Source organism: Camelus bactrianus, chromosome 1 (assembly GCF_048773025.1).
Source record: "Camelus bactrianus isolate YW-2024 breed Bactrian camel chromosome 1, ASM4877302v1, whole genome shotgun sequence".
In the NCBI taxonomy this organism is placed as follows: domain Eukaryota; kingdom Metazoa; phylum Chordata; class Mammalia; order Artiodactyla; family Camelidae; genus Camelus; species Camelus bactrianus.
In genome coordinates this window covers 41,329,948-41,351,937 of record NC_133539.1, presented here as the reverse complement: position 1 = coordinate 41,351,937, position 21,990 = coordinate 41,329,948, and the positions used below count along the sequence as shown (strand labels likewise).

The window sequence follows — 21,990 nt, the reverse complement described above, 5'->3', positions numbered from 1 at the left end:
TTTATTGTCAGACCCAGGGTTTCATCTTGCTTCGTGTGACAGTGCTTTTATTGTTTGTGGTCGTTTATCTATTTTCCTCTTAAAATTATGAAAACTCATAAGTTACCAGCTGTTTTTCATAGAACAAGTCCTGCAGGAACTTACTTCAGGATACTTATTTGCCATGTAGCCTATTTGAAATAGTGCCATTCTGTGTTTCATTGCAGCAGTCTTTTTGGTAAAACTGGTTTTCAAACTTATCACAGATCTACTTCTTATCTAGACAGATAAAGCCATTAATAGCTCTCATAAGGCCAAGAGGATCCATTCACTGCCCATCTATGTTTCTACCTTTTCCCTACTTGCATAGTATTTTGTTGTTTTGTTTCTATTTCGGTAATAATATGTTCTTATTTTACTAGTTAATATGGAACAGGTACCAAAGATTGAAAGATTAAATTATGAATCTCAGATTTAGTGAGACCTTCCTTCATTAACCATTCAAATTGAGCACCAGTTCTTAACCTTTTTGTTGCCCAATCAGGCTCCTCTGTGAGACTTTATCATTCCTAATCTTTATTTCTTAAATTAAAAGGTGATTTTTGTCTTCAAAAAATATTTTATGATAAAAGATGATATAAAAGGAGCTCAGTCTCTTTCCAAAGGTAAGTTCTTAGCAATAACCACACATCCCACTTGGGCTTATTAATTAAAATCAAATAATCAAAGATGGAGGAATAAGAAAATAGATACCTGACTTAGGTATGGCCAAATTTTAGGAAATCAACTGTTTACTTTTCTAGTTTAACTGTTTTTAAAAGTTGCTATGTAGTACTAGAAACTTGAGATTCTTTTTGAAGTAAATGTTTTGAGTTTTCTTTTATTTAAAACAATCACTTGGCTTATTTGTAATACTTTTGGTCAGTTCCCACTGCAGACTTCGAACCTGTTACGTTCAGAACTGAGGCTTGGGTGACAACAAAAGGTAATAACACATTCTGATCCTCAGTAAGTGCTTTTCCTTCTCATTGTCAGGTTCATTCCATCAACATCATAGCTACAAATTCTTTTGCTTCATAAGCTCCGTTATATTGTCACTCCGTTATATTCTTCATCCTAAAAACACTGAAGACTCTGACTCTTAAAATAAGGCATCCCTTGTTTTTAAGAGAACCACGCATGAACCTAACTCAGGTCAACTGTTGTACATGTAACCATCTGAAATTGCTTTCATCATCTTATGTGTTTCTTAACCAATGTTTTGTTAAAGCTGGATTTCTAAAGCAGTTCTCTTGACTCTAATAACTGTTATGTTGTCAGGGGGGTTCTTTGTGGATCTAAAGGTCTACTGTTTTTTTTTTTTTTAACTATCTGGTATTTGTTCTTTAACTGACATTTTAGTTAATTACATGGTCTGATTTTAGTAAACTGTCAAAGAGTTTGTACCTGGCTATCACCACTGCCAAAATATATTAGAAGTGATTCTTATCTTTTTTATTCAAAGAAGAGTTCTACGAATGATTCCTCACTTCTTGAATAAGTAACTTACTTTTATATATGACTCACTCCCAATGAACTTTCAATTGTAAATATATATATATACTATTATAATAAGGGTGAAAGCTTTAAATTAAAAAGTCTATAAGCCACATTTCCTAAAATAGGAGGAAATGTAGTAAGTTATATTATTTAGAGCCACGTGTCATGCTACCCATAGATTCTGAACTACAGACTCCATAGTAACTGAAGGTTTTCTCTCTTCAGCTTCTAAAACATCAAAACGGACCCGTCGTCCACGTCCCAAACCTAAAACCACACCAACTCCTGAGGCACCTCAAGCCAAGCTGGGTAAATGTGGGTTTCTTGTTAAAGGAGTGAGTCCTTGCAGCTCTTGGGAGTCTGGGATTGACACTGGTAGTGAGAGTGATAGCCCAGGCGAGCTGTCTGTGGGGAGACTCACAAAGTGATCTGCTGCTGCCTCCCACAGTGAGGTCACAAAGGAGAACATGATGGTGGAGGCTTGTGTGGCAGCTGAATACCTTGTGCTTTATCCTTAAGGACTTACTCTCTTACTGTGTGTTTTTTTTACTTTTTCTTATTTCATTCCATTCTTAAAGACAAAGTGTCTTAAATGGAACCAAGTGTTTTTGTTTCAAGAAACAAACATGAAGTGCCTTCCATCATCCCACAGCCCATCGACAGCTGTGACAATATCACCGAAGTAGGCAGCTTGTGTTTACTTCTCAGTCTGTAGTATCGTCAGATTCAGAACCTGCCCCAATGTGAAACGTTAAAAGACTGAACCAAGGCAGTATGTCTGCACAAATTGAGCTGTGTTTTGCAGGGGTTGTAAGCATCTCTGAGCTTAAAGAGAGGAAAGTTTGTGAAGGATGGGAATAAAGAGTTGGAAAGTAGTTGAGTCTTAAAATCATGGAGAAGAACAGAGAAAGAAAGAGAGGAGATAGAGAGACCAACCAGAGATGACAGGCTTCTGGCACAAGGGAGGTTCTGCTTCTAAGTGATGATGGTAGTGCTGAGTTTGGAAGGGTCCATTAGAGCAGCTGAGGAAAGTCCTTGAAGGTATGACTCAGAAGTCTGGACCTGACCCTAGAAGCATCAGTGGTCTCTCCTGTGACAGTCTCTCCCACCTATACAGGGTGCCCATTTTTATGATTAGAGCAGAGAGTTGCTCTACAGGGCTCCATATACTAGATGTTCCTTATCCTGATTTGCTGAGTAACTTTGCCTCAAACAAGGTCTCAGCCTGTTTCCAAGTATGAATTCTCAACAAGCTCTACCAGGTTCACTTTGCTTAATTCTTTTCTATGCCTCCTTTCAAACATAAAAGCTATTTTATCTAGGCTTCTCTAGACATGCCATTTTTTTTCTTCCAGTTTTATTGATATCTAATTGGCATACAGCACTTAGAAGTTTAAGGTATACAGCATAATGATTTGACTTACATACGTCATGAAATGATTACCACAATAACTTTACTTAGTTTGATCCATCATCTCATATAGATGCAAAATTAAAGGAATAGAAAAAATATATCTTTTTCTTGTGATGAAAACTAAACGTGCTTTTATCTTAAAACTTCTACAGAAAAGCCAGCAATTGCCAGAATAGTTACATGAATATATATTTGGTGAGATGTTTAAACAAGTTTCCTAGGTCAGTTTTCTACAGTGATTGGAATTAGGTGCTTAGACACCTAGGAGAATGTCGTGTTGATTCTATTGAGATATTTACCAGATTGTGTAGGCTATGAAACTGTCTCATAAAAGAACATTTATCTAGCTTTAGGTGAACAAATCTTTAAGAAGTATGTAATTTCAGAAAAAAATTTCAGATTGTTATATACCTATTGAAGCAATATTTTACTGGTGAGATTTAATTTGCTGACTTTTCACAAGTGTTTATTTTATTGCTTTTGACTGGTTCCTACTAAAGATCTTGAACCTGGTACTCCTAGAACTGAAGCTCCAGAAATCTTCGAATAGTGCTTTTCCTGCTCATTGTCATACCATTGTAGCCACAAGTTCTCCTGCATCTTGCAACTATGCTAAGCTCTGTGTCAAGTTATCTGTTGAACTTAAGAGAACTGGGTATATACTAATTTCAGGATGTCCAACTGCCAGGAAACTGCTCAACATTGTGTCATGTGATCATGTACATTTGTTAGAACAACACTGGCTATTTTAAGCTTCCTTCCAAACGTGAACTTCCATCTATCCCTTATTTTGATCACTTGCTTTTTCCTCATCAATTGTGATAATACCATGTTTCTTTGATCATGTTACTTTTTATCAGATTAGGATCTATGTGATTATTTTTGTGGATCTGTTGTTTCAGGGAATGATGTTTTTAGTTAATGGTCAAATATTTAAGTGTGCCTAAGTCTTGAACACTTAAATGATGGGTTTTCACGAGAGAGTAGGCTGACTCTCCTTCTCTAACAGGGCTTGACAGAGTTTCTTTATGTTTATCGAATCAGGGACCACTTTGAAGTTTTGATGACCACACTCTATTCGTCACATTGCTCCTTATCCGTCCAAACATATGAACTCATTATTATACACATGAGTATTGAAATAGTAGACAAAATAGTGGACATTTATCTCAACTTGCTTAGAAGCATAAGTAGACTGATAAATGCATTTTCTAGTAGAGTTAGGAAAGTATATATTATATAAATGTATAAAAGACTTGTCCATCAGAATCTTTATACTAGCAAGAGTCAGCTAATCAAACATCTACAATTCTTGCTGACCACAGTGGTACTGAGCAAGGTGCAATGCTATGTCTATTTATGAGATTAATGGATAGTAGCCACAATTTGGTCAAATTTGCAAAGAGCAAGTGTGTGTCTCTTTTCTCTCAGTTCTGAAGCTTAAAAATTGACTTTATTGAAGTATAGTCAGTTTACAATGTGTCGTTTTCTGGTGTACAGCATAATATTTTGGTCATACAAATACATACATATATTCATTTTCATATTCTTTTTCATTATAGGTTACTATAAGATATTGAATGTAGTTCCCTGTGCTATACAGTAGAACTATTGCATCTTTTATATATAGTAGTTTATCTATTTTATATATAGTAGTTAGTATCTGCAATTAGTCTTCAAATGAGTTTTTAAAATCTCTCATTTACTTTATTATTTTTGACCAGTTTTCTCTACAGTCCTTGAACCTGTCACTCTTAGAACCAAGGCTCCAGAAACAACATTAGGTAATGATATTCTATGTTCCTCAACACTTTTTCTCCTGCTCATTGTCAACCCATTCCATCATCATCATAATCACATTATCACCAGCTTCATAAGACGGTCTGATCATCCTTTGCTGTTCTTCAACTTTATTTTTCTTTTTATTAAGAGTATTGAAGATTCTAAAAAGAAGCTACCTGTTGGTTTTAAAAGGAAAGCATGGACAGAATATCTGTCTACCATGTAATTTGATTTGAATTTGTGTCACATACTTTTGCCTAAACTGTGATCACATTTAAAGCTGAATTTAAAACAAATTGGTAATGTCTTTGTACTCTCTACTAAATCGTAACAATTTCTTTGGTACCATGGATTTTTTTACATATTTAAATTTGTTAGTGTGAACCACCTACGATTTGATTATAGTCCTTACCTTTCTTAAAGTTACAGATTTACAAGATTCTTTTATGTGTGAGTTTTACCTCTCAAGAATCTTCAGTGATAAAAGAATTAACAAAATAGGATAAAGTATTTGAATCTTAAAAATATATGCCTTAAATTTCAAGAAAATGTAACATAGTTTAGATAATCTAGAATGTTATTTCCAAAACCACCTTCACTAGAGTAATCCAGCATTTCTTCCTTCAGCTTCTAAAACATCACGAGTTCGCCGTCCACGTCCCAGACCTAAAACCACACCAAGCCCTGAAGCACCTCAGACCAAACTGGGTAAATGTGGTATTCCATGGTTTGAGGGATGAGCCCTAGCAGTCTGTCCCAGTGATGTCCCAGAGCAATGCCTCTGATGGACAGTAATATCCTTCATGTTCCCTAAGAGTCAAGGCATTGAGGTATGGTTAGCAGTTGCTTCCTGGATGAGGTTCTTGGTGTCTCTTATTTATAGCAAGATTGGCATAATCACTTCTGGTTATTTATGGCTATATCTACATCTAAATGTATGTGATCTATTTATTATAGCCAAGAGTACATAAACATAGTTATTTTTTTCCGTTTCCCAGAAATGCAACATTACTTTCATATTTTTTTTCCTGTATATCGCCTGAACAAACCAAGCTTTCATATTAGAACCAGAAAATCAAACACCCTTCCTAGGAAAGCCTCATGTTGATGATACTAAGATTCATAGCAGAGTTCGAAGGTTGTGCTTACCTTCTGCAAGGAATTGTTTCTAGCTACAGAGACAGCTTTCTGTGAATTCAAAAGTTCAAAAAAATTGCTTGTCATTTGAGCTAACATTTTGAAAGAAAAGTTAAAGACTTTCTATGAGTGTTTAAACTTTCCTGTGTTCATGTTGTTTTTGGATAGTTCCTGCTACAAGCTTTGAACCGGTTGTTCATAGTTCTGAAGCTCCAGAAACAACATTAGGTAATGATTTTTGTGACCTCATTAAATGCTTTTCCACTTGCTAAAAAGCCACTTCATCACTGTCGTGGCCAGAGTGGCTCCTGCTTCCTTAGGCTGCTGTTGTAATTCTGTTTCGTACTTCGTCTTATAAGTAGTCAGGAGTCTTAATTCAAGTGCTACCTGTTGTTTTTAACAGATGTCCCTGGATTCAGCTGAGGAGATCTATCTTCCATGAAACCCCCTTTAACATTTTATTATGTGATTCAGTGAAAAGTCTGAAGCCCAGACTGTTCCGCTAAATAGTTGGTATTTAGACCTGTAAAATGATAATTAAGTACAATGAAATTTCTCTGAGCAACTTACTTTCTATCAGATTTTTGTGATATTCTCATTATTCTCTTCCTATTTTGAAGAATGAAGTTTCCTTGTTAAATTTAATTATCAAAAAAAAAAGTTGCTTCCTGAAAGTATCAATTCTAGTGAATAGAAGTTAAAGGCTTCCTCATCATCAATGCATGTGGCTTTTACTTACAGTTCAGCATTGGTTCTGAACTTGTACTAAGCAGGAATCTCTCTGAGTATCTAATTACACATATTAATATCTATATCTTTAACAAATGTTGGTATTATTTTGGTCTAAAAGATCCTCAGTGATAAGGAACAAATTAGCTTGTTAAAATAAAATTTTTCAAACTTTGACAATAAACTCAAGAAAATCTAATATTTTAGAAAACATTGGTCCCTGTACTTTGCTGTTGATGGTTTCTAAACCTACAAATACAATAGCAGCTCAAGATTTTCTTCTTTTAATTTTGAAACGTGGGGGAAAATATCCTTCTGCCAAGCTTTAAATTTCTCAAAGCTTCAGAGTTGAAACCAGGAAAATCTAATGATTTTGGTTTAAACAGTCCTTCCAGCCCATTGCAGATGTGTCCCAAAAGTAACAGTGTTGTGGCTTGCTAACTGGCACCTCCCACCTCCATGCCCTCTAAGAGAGAAGGTGCATAGAGTGGTTAGCACCTCTACACTTGCTTATTGACCAGAAGGTTCACGCTTGGAGGAAATCTCTAAGGTAGTCAAATGCATAAGGATTTTCTCTGACAAAAGATGTATCCTATTCAGTTCTCTGATCACTCTATTCCATGCAAATCTTTTTAAAATAGCACTCTTTCTTTGGCTTAGGTAAACAGACATTTTCTTGCCCTCTGTGGTCCCAGCACCATATTAGCAGTTGAGTGGCATGGGGTGTGGAACAGAGGTGGAGATCAAAAGTAAGGGCATGTTTTACCTCTTGAACAAAGTGCAATATAATTGTGAAGAAAACCAGTTCTTGAGTTTTTCTTAGCTATAAGACAATTTGCTTATACAAAAGCAGCTTGTTTGGTTAAAAAATAGAGAAAATATTTGAAGGAGTCAAGGATCTATGTGGGCTGAGAGAGAATAGTTGGGCTTTGAAATAACTAGGATTAGAATTAGTGGATAGAATGGTGAGAACAGCAAAATAAAACCAAAAAATTTAACACCTACTGAGGATACCCAATGGGGTGGTCAAATTGGAACACAGAACAGAACACTACCAGATGATATGGAACATTTTGTTAACGTTACTGTCATGAAATCAGCTGTAGGAAACTCTTAGAAAGCCCTTGTGAGAATTTAGATTCAGATAACAGTAGTCACTGAGAACCTAATTTTTTCAAATAGGCTCTTGTTTTTTCTAGAAGGATGGTGAAAATCAGGGATCAGCAAATCAGTAAATTTTTTAATATGAAGAGTTAGATAGTGAATATTTTAGACTTTGCAGATCATTCAGTTTCTGTCACAACTACTCAGTTCTGCTATTGGAGCTTGAAGATAACCAAAGCCAGGATATAAGTGATAAGTAAATATGCCTTGAATCATCTTAGTTGGTAGGTGTGGTTCTGTTGCAGTAAAAATTTATTTGCATTTCATACCAGTCTTACATGTCACAGAATATCACTGTTAACTTTTTTCTAGCATTTAAAAATGTAAAAACCATTCTTAGCTCACAGGCCAGGAAGAGGGCTGGATTGGAGAGGGTCAAAATTTGCCAATCTCTGTTTTAAATAACTCATATTCTGCATGTCTCTCCATACCCTGCAATTTCGAAGACCTACATGTTGCTACCTTTGTCTAAATCCTGTGAAATAAATTATCCATAATTACTTTGACAACTTACACCCTCTTCTTTCAGCTCCCACTGAACTGCAAACTCTTATCTTGAAACCAGTGACATCACCAAGCCTAGAAATAACACAAAGTCAAACCGGTAAATAGATCATTAGATCTGTTTGGGTACACCATGACTTTCAGGGGACACACTCCAAGTGTTATATTTCCAAATATTAAAAAATGCAAAAGGAAATACGCATTTAATAACTGTATATTGTACATGTTCTTTCCATGATTGCACATATTGGTGTTAAATTAGTAGTACATTATATTTATATTAATTGTTTTATTCAACTGCATAGAAGTACTTACCTTCATTTTATTGTGTTTGCTCTGTATCATATTAGAGAATAATCATGTACCTAATTAAGTAGTCAACAGAGCCACTTAGAAGAATTGATTTTGTTACTCACCTTTATTTTTCACTAAGTTACAAACTTGTGGTTCTCTTTAGTAATACGCTAAATTTGTGCTCTGCTATGTGAAAAGAATGCTCACTTGTTAGTGACCACTAAGGAAGGGGAAAGTTCTTAATTCAGTGAAGATAACAAAACTTCACCTTACACAATATAAGCCTGAACATTATTACCCTTCAAAATTAAAAACAAAGTTTTAAAATGTGGTTGCAACCCTTTGACGTTTACTTTGAAACACTGGATCTTATTTTTTTTTTTCTAGTGTAGGATTGTAATTCCTTTTCATCCCCTTTGTGTATTTTTTAATTACCTAAATGGCATTTTGGTGTTTATGTTGATGGTGTAAGATTGATTATTCATGATAACCTACAACACTTATAAAATTATGAATTCAGTTCAGTTATTAGAGCTTCCTTTAGTGTTAATAATATTATTGTTATTATGATAATAGGTGACACAGAGCACTTACAAGTCCAAGGCACTTGCCTAAATACTTAGTTTGTATGAACTCATTCAATGCTCACAACAACCCATCTGTGATCAAATGCACCATTTTGTATTTTTTGCTAGTTTCTGAAGTCCTGGGATCGGTTACATTTAGCACTGAGTCATCAAGGGAAGCGATAGGTAATCGTGTTCCTTAAGGGGAAGTCAGCTATATGCGCTTTTCCATCTCATTGCAGAAGTCATCTTGGGATGTTCTCATGCTTTGTGACATTTCATAGCTCCTCACGTCTTGTCTGTGCTCATCCAGTGAATCTTGAGAGTCAAATGTTGTATGCAGCACATCGCGTTTGTGTCTGCTGTATTGCTGTGCAAGTTTCACGGTTTCCTCACTTAGTTTCCTCTCACTCTGAACACACAATTTCATTTTTTAATATTCTGATCACTTTTTTAATATGGATATGCATGTCCTAGTTTTCATTTTCACGTTGTTTTTAGGATTCCTCCTCATTTCAAAGGACTCACCGTATGTCTTTTTCTGACTAGAGTTCTTTTTAAAAAAGTATGTAAAGAAGTGAAATTATCTGCTTTGCTCCAGGTGGAAATTGCTGTAGACCCTGCCCATTATCGTGTGTGTATGGGGGGCAGGGTGTCCCACAGTGCACACTGCCTTCATTTTTGCCCTCTTAAATTGTAATCATCTTCATAATCTACCTCAATGTTATTTCTTCTCACAAATGTATCTACTGAAGAAAATTAACCTCTATTCTCACATTAGCCAGTATTCCATTTCAGAGTGCTGTGGGTTGTCCGTCACTAACCAGCCACTCCCTGCTTCTTCCCTAGCACTGACTGGAACAGATTATGTATATCCTGCTGCCAAAGCACCACTCAGGCCAGAGGAGACAAAGACTGAAGGTGGTAAAGGTCTTCATGCTTTGATTCATTTATTCAAAATAAATGTTTATTAGCACCTGTTGTGTTTCATGGAACGTGAAAGTTCAAACTAGGGTATTTGTTCTACAACTGAAAGGCTTTGAAGAGCTATAGCTTCCAAAATTCTTGGATTTAAAAAATAATAGTTGACGCTCTGAAAACAGAAATAAGTGTCAGTTTCTCTGTGGTATGTAAATAATGAGGCAGAATAACATCGGATGGTCAGTTAGTGACAGTTAAAGCGTAAATATTAATTGGAGGATTGGGGTTATAGAAAACGATTTCCCTCTTGGTCCTCTTTCTTCTTATCTAAGTCCATTGTCCTGTCTGCGAAAATAGGATGCAAATTCTCAAGAGAATTAGGTGTGTTGATATTCAGGAAAGACATATTTGACTATAGCTTCATCTTACAGTTTCTTAAATTGTTCTCCTTTGTTTTGATGCAGCTGTGGAATCTATTACATATGTGTCTGAACCGCCCGAGACCACGCTAGGTAATGACACATCTCAGCAACTTTTGTCCGCGTTGCCAGCATCACAGGAGAACCCAGGTTCTCCGTCATTGTGAATTCATGTTGCAGCATCAGTCTTTGTCATGGCACTTAATTTTCTTTCTAGGTGCTTCTCTTCATAACCATTGTCCACAAAGTATCTTCTCCCATTCAGTTTTGTGTTTAGACCTTGGTCTCTCTCTCAAGTCACCCAAAGTATCGAATCTAAAGCATCTTCTTTCTAACATTGAACATTCTGCCAGCTTGGTATTGTGTTGAATATTACAGATAATATTTTGTGTGTGATAATCCATTTATACTTTCTGCCCAAGCAACATACTTTGTATTAACCCTCATTTCATCCCATTCATTTACATGTTTTTTTTTTCCATTAGACAAGTAAAATTCAGTGCTTCTTAAACGGCTTAGGCTTTAACAGTTTTTAGTACTGTTTTTCTCTTTATGGGTAGTATTGAATGTATCTTTCTAGCATTGTTGGGGAGGTACTAGGGTGGAGTGCAGTTTTAAAAAATAAGGATATTTGAAAGTATTTTGTAATCTGGCATCTCTAAGCAATTTTTAAATGCATTACGACGGAGTGCTATTTTGCTGCAGACTTGCTATTTTCTTTCTTTTTCTTTCTTTTTTTTTTTCCCAATCTTTTTACCATCCTTTCTGTCTTCTGTACTCAAGGTGTGTGAAACATTATAGTAACCCTGGGTACTTTCCTTCAGTTACCATAGAAACGTCACCTCTGCCTTCCCAAACTGTAATCCTACCCAGCCCAGATGAGCCTCAGACCGACGCGGGTAAATACATTTTTTGTATTTCATGTAGAAGGTGAGTGTTTGCAGATTTTATAAGAATGGAAAGATAATACGTGGGCACCATTACTAGTTATCAGAAGCCCTAACTTAATCACTGCTCACAGGCTTTGATGGCTGATCCTGCGGTTCTGTGCCCCACTTCTCCTTCTGTCCACAGTCTATAGCCAGTCACGTAGCAGTGTTGTGAATATTCTTTAGGGCATAACTGAAAAGCACCTCTCAGCTACTCTGCAAGTTTTCTATACAGGAAACAGGACTGTTCCTGGGGAAGAACATTTATATTCTATTTTAAAATATAAATGTATACCCTAATTTTAAATAGTTTGTCATCTTGACTAATTTTACAAGGTCTCTGGCCATGTAAAAAGGACTTTAGGCATCTAACTTGTGTTTGAGAGTAACAGAAGCTTCCAGAAGTGGGTTTCACTGTGCAGTCCACATGAAGGGTACAACTGGCCAGTCAGCATGTCGTTATTCAGGTCCCTTACTTGTTTCTACTGCTCCTTCCTGTGGTGGTTTGGCCATTTCACTGCATCCAAATAAGAGAAATCTTGAATCAAACCAGTTGCTTGGCAAGTCATAAAGATTTACTTGATGGTGGAATCTGACATTGAGGAAAACAAATCATCAGCTTGGATAAATGTGCTGCTTCTTACAAGGGAAACTTCCCTCAATCTACAGGCATTCTTGGCATAGCAGTTTGTTAGAAATAAGCCCAAACTTGTATTTTGGTAGCCATTAAACTATTTCTTAGGGTTCTATTTCCAAAGGAGATATGGATATTAATTTCATTCATTGTCCTCTGAAATATCCTGTTAAACTTTGCCTATTCAATTCTGCAGTTTAATTTTTACCAAACTTCCACACTGACTGCACTAACTGGGTATGTGTTAATCATCTGTAACTTTTCCAAAGTTGTTTTCAGCAGCTGTAATCAATATGATTGAAATACTGAATTGTGAATATTAGTAGTGATACTAATCTCATTCATTCTGAATCATTTTTTGTAGAATTGCCTCATGACATCCATCTCCCTGCAGATGGTCTCTCTTAGACCCTGAGGGAAGCAGATAGCCTATCAGTAGGAACCTCAGCAAGCAAAGGGGTTGAGAGAATATCACAAGACTACAGAAACTCTCGCAGTGTAGAATTTTAGGGTTGGAAGGGCTCTTAAAAATCCTGTTACTGTTGATGAAAAATCTGAGCCTGTAGACCAACTGATGAGCAAAGGGAGCACTAAATCTCCAGGTTCCAGGCTCCTAAACCTGTGTCATCTCCTGCGTAGCTTGTTCATCTCTCTACAGGCGAGAAGAGTCCACTGACACCACTGCAAGCCTTGTGTATTTTAAATATCAGGAAGAAGTCTCTACAGACTCTTTAGAAACTTCTTTTGTCTAATAACACTTACTTTCAGCAAGATTTTCTTAAGGTGCCTGAAACTCCATCACCATGAAAACCATTTTGTTTCTTCTTACCTCTCTTTATCCCAAACACACTTAGCCCAACCAAATGAGTTATTTCCACAAGCTGCCACCTTGCGTTCGATAATTCTTTTCCTCCAGCAGAATATAATTTTAACTTTCTTGGTGAAGAAATAATTGATTTTTAACCTGAGTATCCTGGAACTTCTTTGGGAATTGCCCAGCAAAAGAATAATTTTCTTCAATAATGTATCCTTTCTATTTCTATTCAGTTTTTTTCCCCATATGACCAGTAAAAATTGTGTTTTGTTTAACAAGATGAATTTTTTTCCCATTAGCATTTACTATTAAGATGCATTCACTTTTTAGGTACATTTGGAATGTAAAAATGTATGCTTTTTATTTTGAAGAAATCATATCTCTTTGCACTTAAAATATTATACTGGGATATTCTGATAGAATGATATTACCTAATAAAAAAGGGTGAATTCTTTTTATTAGGAAATTTATTTTTAACCTACTTAAAATGTACTTGAAGTAGATATTTATAAAATTCCAACAGTTTCATTTTCCAGCTGAATATCTCGGATACCAGTTAATGTGCCTTCTTGTGTTTTCCATTTTAATAAGAAAATTATCTTCCTATATTTTGTGGCTCTTTGGGAGATTTAATTGCATTAATTACTGTGTATTTAGGTCTTCAGTCACTCAACAAACATCTTTAAAATCCTAGAGGCTTAGGTATTGTGATTCTTAAAGAGCTCAAGAGCTCCAAACCTGTATCCTGTTTTTTTAGCTCTCAAGGAGATACCGCGAGCTCCTCCTAAACCAAAAACATCTCCACACCCACGAATCCCACAAACACAGCCAGGTAAATGCGTGTTTTATATTCTAGCCTGAAAAGTTTGATGTTAGGGGAATTACTCTGTTGGCATTACAGCCAGTTAAGTTTTTAATCCTTGTAAAACAAGTCTTCGTTTGAAATCTAGTAAATGTTTACATATATTTTAGATATTTACATAGATTTACATATATTTTGTGTATTTTAGATATTTAAATATTTACATAAATTTTATCCTGTTTATCCAAAAGGATATTATTGGGGTAGCTTAGTCCAGAAAGCTTCCGTATTGTTGTATTATTTGAGAGCGTGATGGAGAAGAATGGAATTTCTTGAAAGAGTAGCCTGCCTATTCCCTTTGCCTCTCCCAACTTGAGAAACCCTTCCATGGTCCTTGAATATCCTTCCCCTGCCAATCAGCTAATTTTTTTTTTTTTTTTTTACCTTTCAGTAGATTTTTTTATTCTATTTTTTTATTGAAGTGTAGTTCATTTACAATATTAGTTTCAGGTGTATGGCAAAAGAATTCAGTTGTACATGTACATTCATGTATATATTTTCTTTTCAGATTCTTTTCCATTATATGTTATTACAAGACAGTTTTTTTTAACATTAATTCATGAAATTTTTTAACATATATCCTTTCCTATAAGGTAATGATTACATAATATTGATTTGATTGTTTTGCTATAAATTTTGGGAAGGACCCAAATAAGAGTCAATATAAACTATTTTTTATTCTATTCAAGAAACTCTTACTTGAATAACTAACTCTACCCTAACTTCTCAATGAAGATCTTGTTCAGTTTCTCCAACTGCCTTGACAGAGCACCATTTTGGGCTACCAGAAACTTGACATGCCTCAAAGAAAGCTTATCTTTTTCTCCTTTCATTTTTTCATTTACATCTGTTGCAGATTCTCAGTATTTGCCATTCAGTTTTTATTCTTTTTCTCATCCGGCCTCTGCAGTCCATCTGTTTTTCCAAACATCTCTAGCATTGATGCCTACTTCAAGCATCTACCCAGTCATGCCTAGTCCATGGTCATTAATCAACTGATCTCCTGTTGCTCTTCTCTCCTAATTTAAAATTTTATCACTCCTTGATGCTTAAGTGATTGATTAATCCATTTCATCAGTTAGTCACTCAACAAATATCTGTGTGCCAGACAATGTGCTAGACACTAGGGATGTGAAACAAAATTTCATCCTTCCGTAGTCAAGGAAGTTACACTCTAGGCGAATCACTAAATTTATATTTATCATTTATACATGGCCCACTTCCAAAAAAAACATGAGATTCACCGACTCAATTTGCTAGGAAAGGAACCCTCACCATTACTAATGGTCTGGGGAAAGGAAAAGGAAAATGTTAGCAGCATCAAAATTACACTTGATCCAAGAATAAAGACAGTCTCTTCAGCAAATGGTGTTGGGAAAACTGGACAGCAGCATGTAAATCAATGAAGCTAGAACACTCCCTTACACCATACACAAAAATCAACTCAAAATGGATCAAAGACTTAAACATAAGACAAGATACGATAAACCTCCTAGGAGAAAATATAGGCAAAACATTATCTCACATACATCTCAAAAATGTTCTCCTAGGGCAGCCTACCTGAGCAATAGAAATAAAAGCAAGAATAAAGAAATGGGACCTAATTAAACTTACAAACTTCTGCATAACAAAGGAAACCATAAGTAAAACAAAATGAGAACCTATGGAATGGGAGAAAATTTTTGCAAACGATGAAACCGACAAAGGCTTATCTCCAGAATATATAAGCAGCTCATACAACATAATAAGAAAAAAACAAACAACCCAATCCAAAAATGGGCAGAAGACCTAAAGAAGCAATTCTCTAAGGAAGAAATACAAATGATCAATAGGCACATGAAAAAAATGCTCAGTATCACTAATTATCAGAGAAATGCAGATCAAAACTGTGATGAGGTATCACCTCACACCAGTCAGAATGGCCATCATTCAAAAATCCACAAATGACAAATGCTGGAGAGGCTGTGGAGAAAGGGGAGCCCTCCTACACTGCTGGTGGGAATGCAGTTTGGTGCAGCCACTGTGGAAAACAGTATGGAGATTCCTCAAAATACTAGGAATAGACTTACCATATAACCCAGGAATCCCACTCCTGGGCATATATCTAGAAGGAACCCTACTTCAAAAAGACACCTTTTGCATTAAGTTAATTGCTATCTTTTCTGAAATGAAGATTTCAAAAAAACTCTTCATCCTACCCTTAGTCAAATTTTGCTGTTTCTTAGATTTCATTTTTCTTTAAGTATCTGGAATTCTAACCAGTCGATTTCTAGAGCTTAAGGGTTTTCTTTTCCATCTAACTCCCATTTCAGTACTTTTTTTTTTTTCAATCAGTGGTCAGGCTTATACTTTGTCATATCTTATGTGTTAAGTATGACTGGGAGATGCTGAAACCAAATGACTCATGATCTGAGCTCTCTCTTTCAGCTCCTCAGGTGTTGCAGCGTGTTACTCTGAAGCCAAGGACATCACCAAGTCCAGAAGTGTCCTATACTTCACCTGGTAAATGCTTTCTTTCCTATATAAGCCAAATGCATTCTATTGTCACACTCTGCTGTAATGAAACATGAAAGCTGATGGATGTGAGGTCACTATTTCAGTTATGTTCAGGCACCATGTTGTAGCATGCATGATATGACAATTTCGGAATGTTCATAACAGTAATCTAAGTGCTCATATAGTAAGCCACTTACACAATTAAAAGGCAGAGAATTATGCCAAGGGTAGAAAATTTCTTCTAGAATTAAAGTTTTCTCATTTTCTGACTTCTAAAAAATAACCTACCAATGTTAACTATGTTCTGCTCATGTTTCACCAAAGTAAGATAAATAAAGGATTTGGGATTTTTCCTCAAAAATGATAAAATGTTTTACAAACAGAGAAAATGATGTTTAAACATTTTCTCAGGTTCAGAAATTTTGCACTGTCCAGCATTGAAAGTTTTTTTTTTCTTTTAAATTCATTTTTTACCAGTCCATGGAGCAATAGCTTGAGTTAAGAAATAAGAAATGTGTTTCACACACCAAAAATGATTTATTTAGCTACAAGTCTATTTCTTGCCTATCGTTTGAGAAGGCTTTTTTTGTCCATGAATGGAAGAAATAACCTCACATTTGTGCGAGTAGTTAGAGTGGGGACTGCAAGAACCCACGCATTTCTCTAGTCTTCAAGTGACCACAGCAAGCCACTGTTAGCTTCAGTAATTAGTTCACTAATAAGCCAAACCAAGTTAATTTTTAACTAGAGTATCCAAGAATTCTGTAAGTTTTTCCTCTTAGTTTTTAAGGGTTCAGTGACTATAAATTCCAAGATGCCCTGTAGGCATATAGAACATCTCCAGAACCAAAGGATTTCTGAGCTGTAGCTTGAAATGATGGCATTTTGGAAGCGAGTGAGTTCACTTGCTATCATGTTTCCAGGTTGTATAAGAAGAGGGTGTTCCTGCCTGCTGTTGGATTGTTAAATTGTTGCAAGTGGTAATGGACTACAAAAAGCCTCTTTTGCCCTGAAGTCTAGAATTTAAATTTGTACAGCTAAATGCAGCAGTCAGTATAAACACCACTAAGAAAAAAAAAAAAGCTAATCTTCCCACTTGCAAAAGATCTTCTTGTTTTCACTTGTGGGAAGAATGTGTAACAGAAATTGAGTCATTACAGATGACAACAGTAGATTTGAGTAATTTTATTCACTTTTCCTTTTTGTTAGAGAAAGTAGTACTGTTGGTCCTGATATGTAATCTCATTAAACCAGTGTCTCTAATAGTTAAACTTTTTCTTCTTTTTTTTAACGTCTTCTTTTTTAAATTCCATTACCACCTAATTTTTCAGATACTCCAACCCATAAGTTTGAGCCCTGGTAAAACGGCACAAACACTTCCCCTGAAGCCTTCACTGGGCTGATTCTGTTGACTCTCCAGTTCCAAATGTTCAGTTCGAATTCTGTCTCTTAACCCGGGGCCGATCCTGCCACTGTGTCCATCAGAGGTTCCCCTGCTGGTCCGGAGGTGTGATGCTACCAGAATAATCATAAGTCAATCATTACTGCTTTTCAGTTTTCTTACAAGTGTTCAAACACAGGATTCAACCCATTTTGGGGTTGTATCTAGGCTCAGGTTTGCATCCTAAGGAGCCCAAGACCTTGTTTACCGGCTCCTCAGAAAACAGGGTAAATTACGTGTATATTTGATGTGTACTCGTATCCTAGAGAGACACTCTAAAAATCTAAAAATGTGAAATGTAGTCCTGAAATCAGGACAGTTATATTTTATCATGATGTTTATCTCAAAATGTATTGCGAGACAGCCAACGTGACAAACTTGAATTTTTAGGCCTGTATCAAATAAGTCAGTCTCAAATGCTCTGTGCAGCTCTTCCATTCTGTAGATTCCTGGGCATAACATATGTTTCATCCAGTTAGGGCTTTAGAAAATATCTTTCAGTCACTCAGTTATATTATCTACTACACTTAAGGAGGAACCTAGACAAACAGCCCACACACCATGTCCAGAAATAAAGCAGAACTGACTTTTCTTCTGATCCATCATTTCCTTGACATGGCTTCTCCTTCATACCATCCCTTTCTTGCTCTCATTGCTTTGATCTAAAACTCTGCCTGCCCTGATGCCTGGCTCAACAGAACTGTGCCTTCTTTGTAGATTTGTTCTGCACCAAGGGCTGCCTTGGCTTTGTGGTGACTCTTCTGGTCCACAGGTATTTGGATAGACTTTAGTCATTGGGAAGAAACTAGGAGAAAAAAAAAAAATCTCAATTTCAGCAAGCTAACCAATCCTACAAATGTTCTATAAGTATTCTCTTCGGCAAATTCTAATTTTCAGTCACACTTCAGCATTTTTGCAGTTAGGAAAGGAGGGACTAATGCTAAAATGTCTTTTGGAAATGGAATGGCTGGGACCTAGACAATGACTGAATGGTGTTATGGAGAAAGGGATGACACTGTGGTTTTTAGCTCTGGGCTAAAAGGTGGTCAGTGATAATGCCATTAACTACAGCAGGGGACACAGAGGAGGAATAAAGGCTTGTGTTTATATGTGCTAGGTTTAGAGGGCCAGCAGGACTGGTGGTTGAAATGTATTTTGGGATTTCTAAACAGAAGTCATTTTTAGGATGCAGATTTGGGAGTCATTTTTCTGCATATGGAAGGTTCTTAAAACTTGTGAGCGGATGATAACATCCAGGAGGAAGTATAGGCTGAGAAATTAAGAGATGGGAGATCAGAGTCTGAGGGGACACAGTTATATTTAAGGAGTGCATAGAGGAAGAGGAACCAGCAGAAGTTGCCGTCAAAAATCAGAGAGTACAGGAAAGAGGGACTTGGCAGGCAAGGCAGGGAAGGGTGGCCACCAATGTCAGTGAGGTGGACAGGGGTCAGAAGGGCTGCTGGACTTGACTGTCGGGTCCAGAAGCCTGCATCTGAAACTCTGTGGGTCCATGCTTCAGAATTCAGCAATTTTCAGACTTTAGAAAGGTGAGACAGCACAGTCAATCGCCTCAGGTCAATTCTAGTCAGGTTTTTCTGTCAAATAAGTGAAGAGAAAAAAACCTTTCCATTTGCAGAACATTTTGAACTTGAGAACTCTGGCTGAGGTTGTGTGGATCCACAGTTGCAGGAGATCAGACCACAGTGGGTGAAGAAGATGCAGCTAAATGACCAGGAAGCGCAGGCAAAGTTTTAGATTAAAGAAATGAGAACAAGAAAGGGATTGTTTGAAGGGGAAGCCACGTCAAGGAAATGATTATTATTTTTAGGATGTTGGAAGATGTGAGCTGTTTTGTAGGTGGAGAGGGAGGGACTCATGGATAAATGGAAATACTGACTAATGGAGAAAAATATAAGATAATAGAAATAATGGAAAGTAAAAGATCCCAAAGGAGATGGGAGGGAAGGTGGCCCAAGAGCACAGGTGAAGCTCAGAAAGTGGCCTCTGAAAGGGCAGGAACCTCACTTCCTCTCAGACTGGACCTTAGGGTACAAGGTTAGAATAAAGGAAGAGAGAATCCAGAGGTGAAAAGGATGTGTGGTCTACGTGTATTACTTTTCTAAGAGAATCTCTTTGTAGCCTGTTGCAGGGGTAAACTTACTGAAGACTTCACGTCTGCCACCTGTATCTGAGTGACATGTTCGTTCTTTCATCTACTCTGGCAAAACATTCATGCACGTTCACTTACATTTGTCCATTTTGGACATTTCCTTTCACAATTGTCTTGTTAGTTGAATTTTTCTTTGGAATGGTGCCCTTTATTCAAAAAGATAGTTAATACAACCAGTGAGTTAATTGGTTAGTTATATAAATGATAAGTTGGCTAATTCAAAAGGATCTAAAATATAATAATGATAAGTATCCTTGTACGGAAATCAAAACTGCCTTCTCAAGTAAATTGTCATGATTTACATTGGTAAGGTTCCCCCAGCATGAGAGATTTCAGTTTTAGGAACCCTGCTCTTATTCAATTTAATATGCAGAGGAATGCCACATCGGGGAAAAAAAAGACTTGGCATTTCTTGGAGCTGCCGTTGACCAAGTATGAGAATGATTCATATCCCTTTCCTGTGAATATTTCTACTTCTTTCCTTTCCACTGATTTCACCTGCTTTAGAAAGCCTGCCAAGGCAATTATTATATCATCACTTCATGGTTAAAAAGTGCCAGTTGCAGCAGCAGGAATCCCCATTACCCTCGTCTAAATTCCTCAGTAAACGAAGGCAGGCAGTGAGTGATGTCTTTACAGTGTGGTGGGTTTATGGGTAGCACATTTCTTCTCAGCTTCTCCTTCCCTGAGTCCCACACCTCTCTGTGCACTCCAGCTCTGTAACCATTAGGGTGCTTATAAACTGCAGGCTGCTTTGTATGGTCATGACCTTCCCAGAGCCACATCAAGCACCTTCTTCCTCACCCTCAGATAAGCATTTTGTTTGATTTACAATTGGAAATTCTTCCTCTTTTCTCCTTTGAATCCTTAAAAATACTACAGAGCATAAGTAAAATGGTCACTGTTGTGATGGGTTTTCTCTAACTCTGTCCACTACTAAGCTTTTTGAAGTTACCTTTTTTAATAAAAAGAAAACTCTTGACTTCAAGTTCCCCTGGTTGTTCCCTTTTAGCACATGGAAGTTCTAACTGAGCCCGTTTCTTCTCTGTGTACCAGATTCCACAACTATGATTTCACTGGGACTTACTAAGTGGCTTAAACTAAGAACAGATGTGATATCCAGGTTAAATGTGGCTCCCCAAAAGTCCCAGAAGAGAATGTCTGTTTTATATAACCTCTTTCCATACTAATGGTAAAGTGGTGCTTGGCCACCTCATGGTACAAAAGTTTTCTTCATCTTTGCCAGTGGCAGAGTTCTAGCCAGAATCCTAATTTTTTCCTCCCAGCGTCATATAAGATGCAAGAAAACTACACTGCATACCAAAGGATTTATGAATTCAGTGTGGTAGGAAAACGTTTCATTGAGTGAGCAGGGTTGAGAAGGACCTCCTTGTGGGGAAACTGAGTCAAAGAAATACATAATCTTGTTCCAGAAAGCAGATTTGCCATAGAAATCTGGTACTAGCAATAGGTAGCTCACCCTGGTATTTTTTCCCCAGTGAGAAATAAGATATCAAATTTCCAGCCTACTGTTTTATTTTGCCAAAATAGAACTGGACACAGGCATTAAAAATACAGTGGACATCAGGACTGACAATGGGTAGATTTATCATTTAGCACATTTTCTCCTTTGTTTTTGTGTTAGCACCTATTATACTAGAAGCCATGTCACTAAGAATGCCAAAAATGTCAACATTTGCGTAGCACTTACTACATAACAAGCACTCGTGAACTTTACATGTGGTATCTTCTAATGAGTGGCTGATTCCTTCTGCTCTGTTTTCTCCCCATAGAAACTGTTAGTGCCTGTTAGAATAAAACTCTGTCCTCCTCTTACATATTCAAGAATTTGGCCTTCTTTTTTTTCCTGTTTTCCTCAACTTGCAGGCCATTTATGCACTTTATCTAAGATAATGTATTTTCTCTTACTATCAGTGGAACTTTAGCAGGAATATCATATGGTAGCTGACCACTTCGGACAAAAACTGACGTATTACTTTGAAGACAACTTGAGGGAGACCTACCTCCTTGTGTAACTGTATCAGTCGTGTCTTCCTCCTTTCCGCACCCCTCAAAGGAATCTTCAGCATGAACTGTAACCAGCTTTGTTCTCCTGCCTCTGGAACCTTCCCCGTGCAGTGACACTTTCCCATTTTGGAAAGAACGGTCCTCTTCTTGGCTTAGCTCTTTGACCGT

The 21,990-nt window shown here is 36.8% G+C and overlaps 1 protein-coding gene across 50 annotated transcripts in view; it reads left to right on the top strand.

Moving 5' to 3' along the window:
* The window catches only part of ABI3BP (ABI family member 3 binding protein), a 241,123-nt gene that overhangs the window by 165,805 nt on the left and 53,328 nt on the right, over positions 1-21,990 (top strand). For 30 of the 50 annotated variants that reach the window (XM_074362316.1, XM_074362227.1, XM_074362217.1 and 27 more), the window contains 12 exons: positions 905-964; positions 1,744-1,833; positions 4,657-4,716; positions 5,342-5,422; positions 6,020-6,079; positions 8,274-8,348; positions 9,238-9,294; positions 9,958-10,038; positions 10,494-10,541; positions 11,273-11,347; positions 13,583-13,657; positions 16,115-16,189. In XM_074362316.1, coding sequence (XP_074218417.1) covers positions 905-964; positions 1,744-1,833; positions 4,657-4,716; positions 5,342-5,422; positions 6,020-6,079; positions 8,274-8,348; positions 9,238-9,294; positions 9,958-10,038; positions 10,494-10,541; positions 11,273-11,347; positions 13,583-13,657; positions 16,115-16,189 — 837 coding nt within the window. The remainder of the gene's footprint in view (positions 1-904; positions 965-1,743; positions 1,834-4,656; positions 4,717-5,341; positions 5,423-6,019; positions 6,080-8,273; positions 8,349-9,237; positions 9,295-9,957; positions 10,039-10,493; positions 10,542-11,272; positions 11,348-13,582; positions 13,658-16,114; positions 16,190-21,990) is intronic. The other 20 variants (XM_074362362.1, XM_074362360.1, XM_074362119.1 and 17 more) reach the window with 16 other exon arrangements.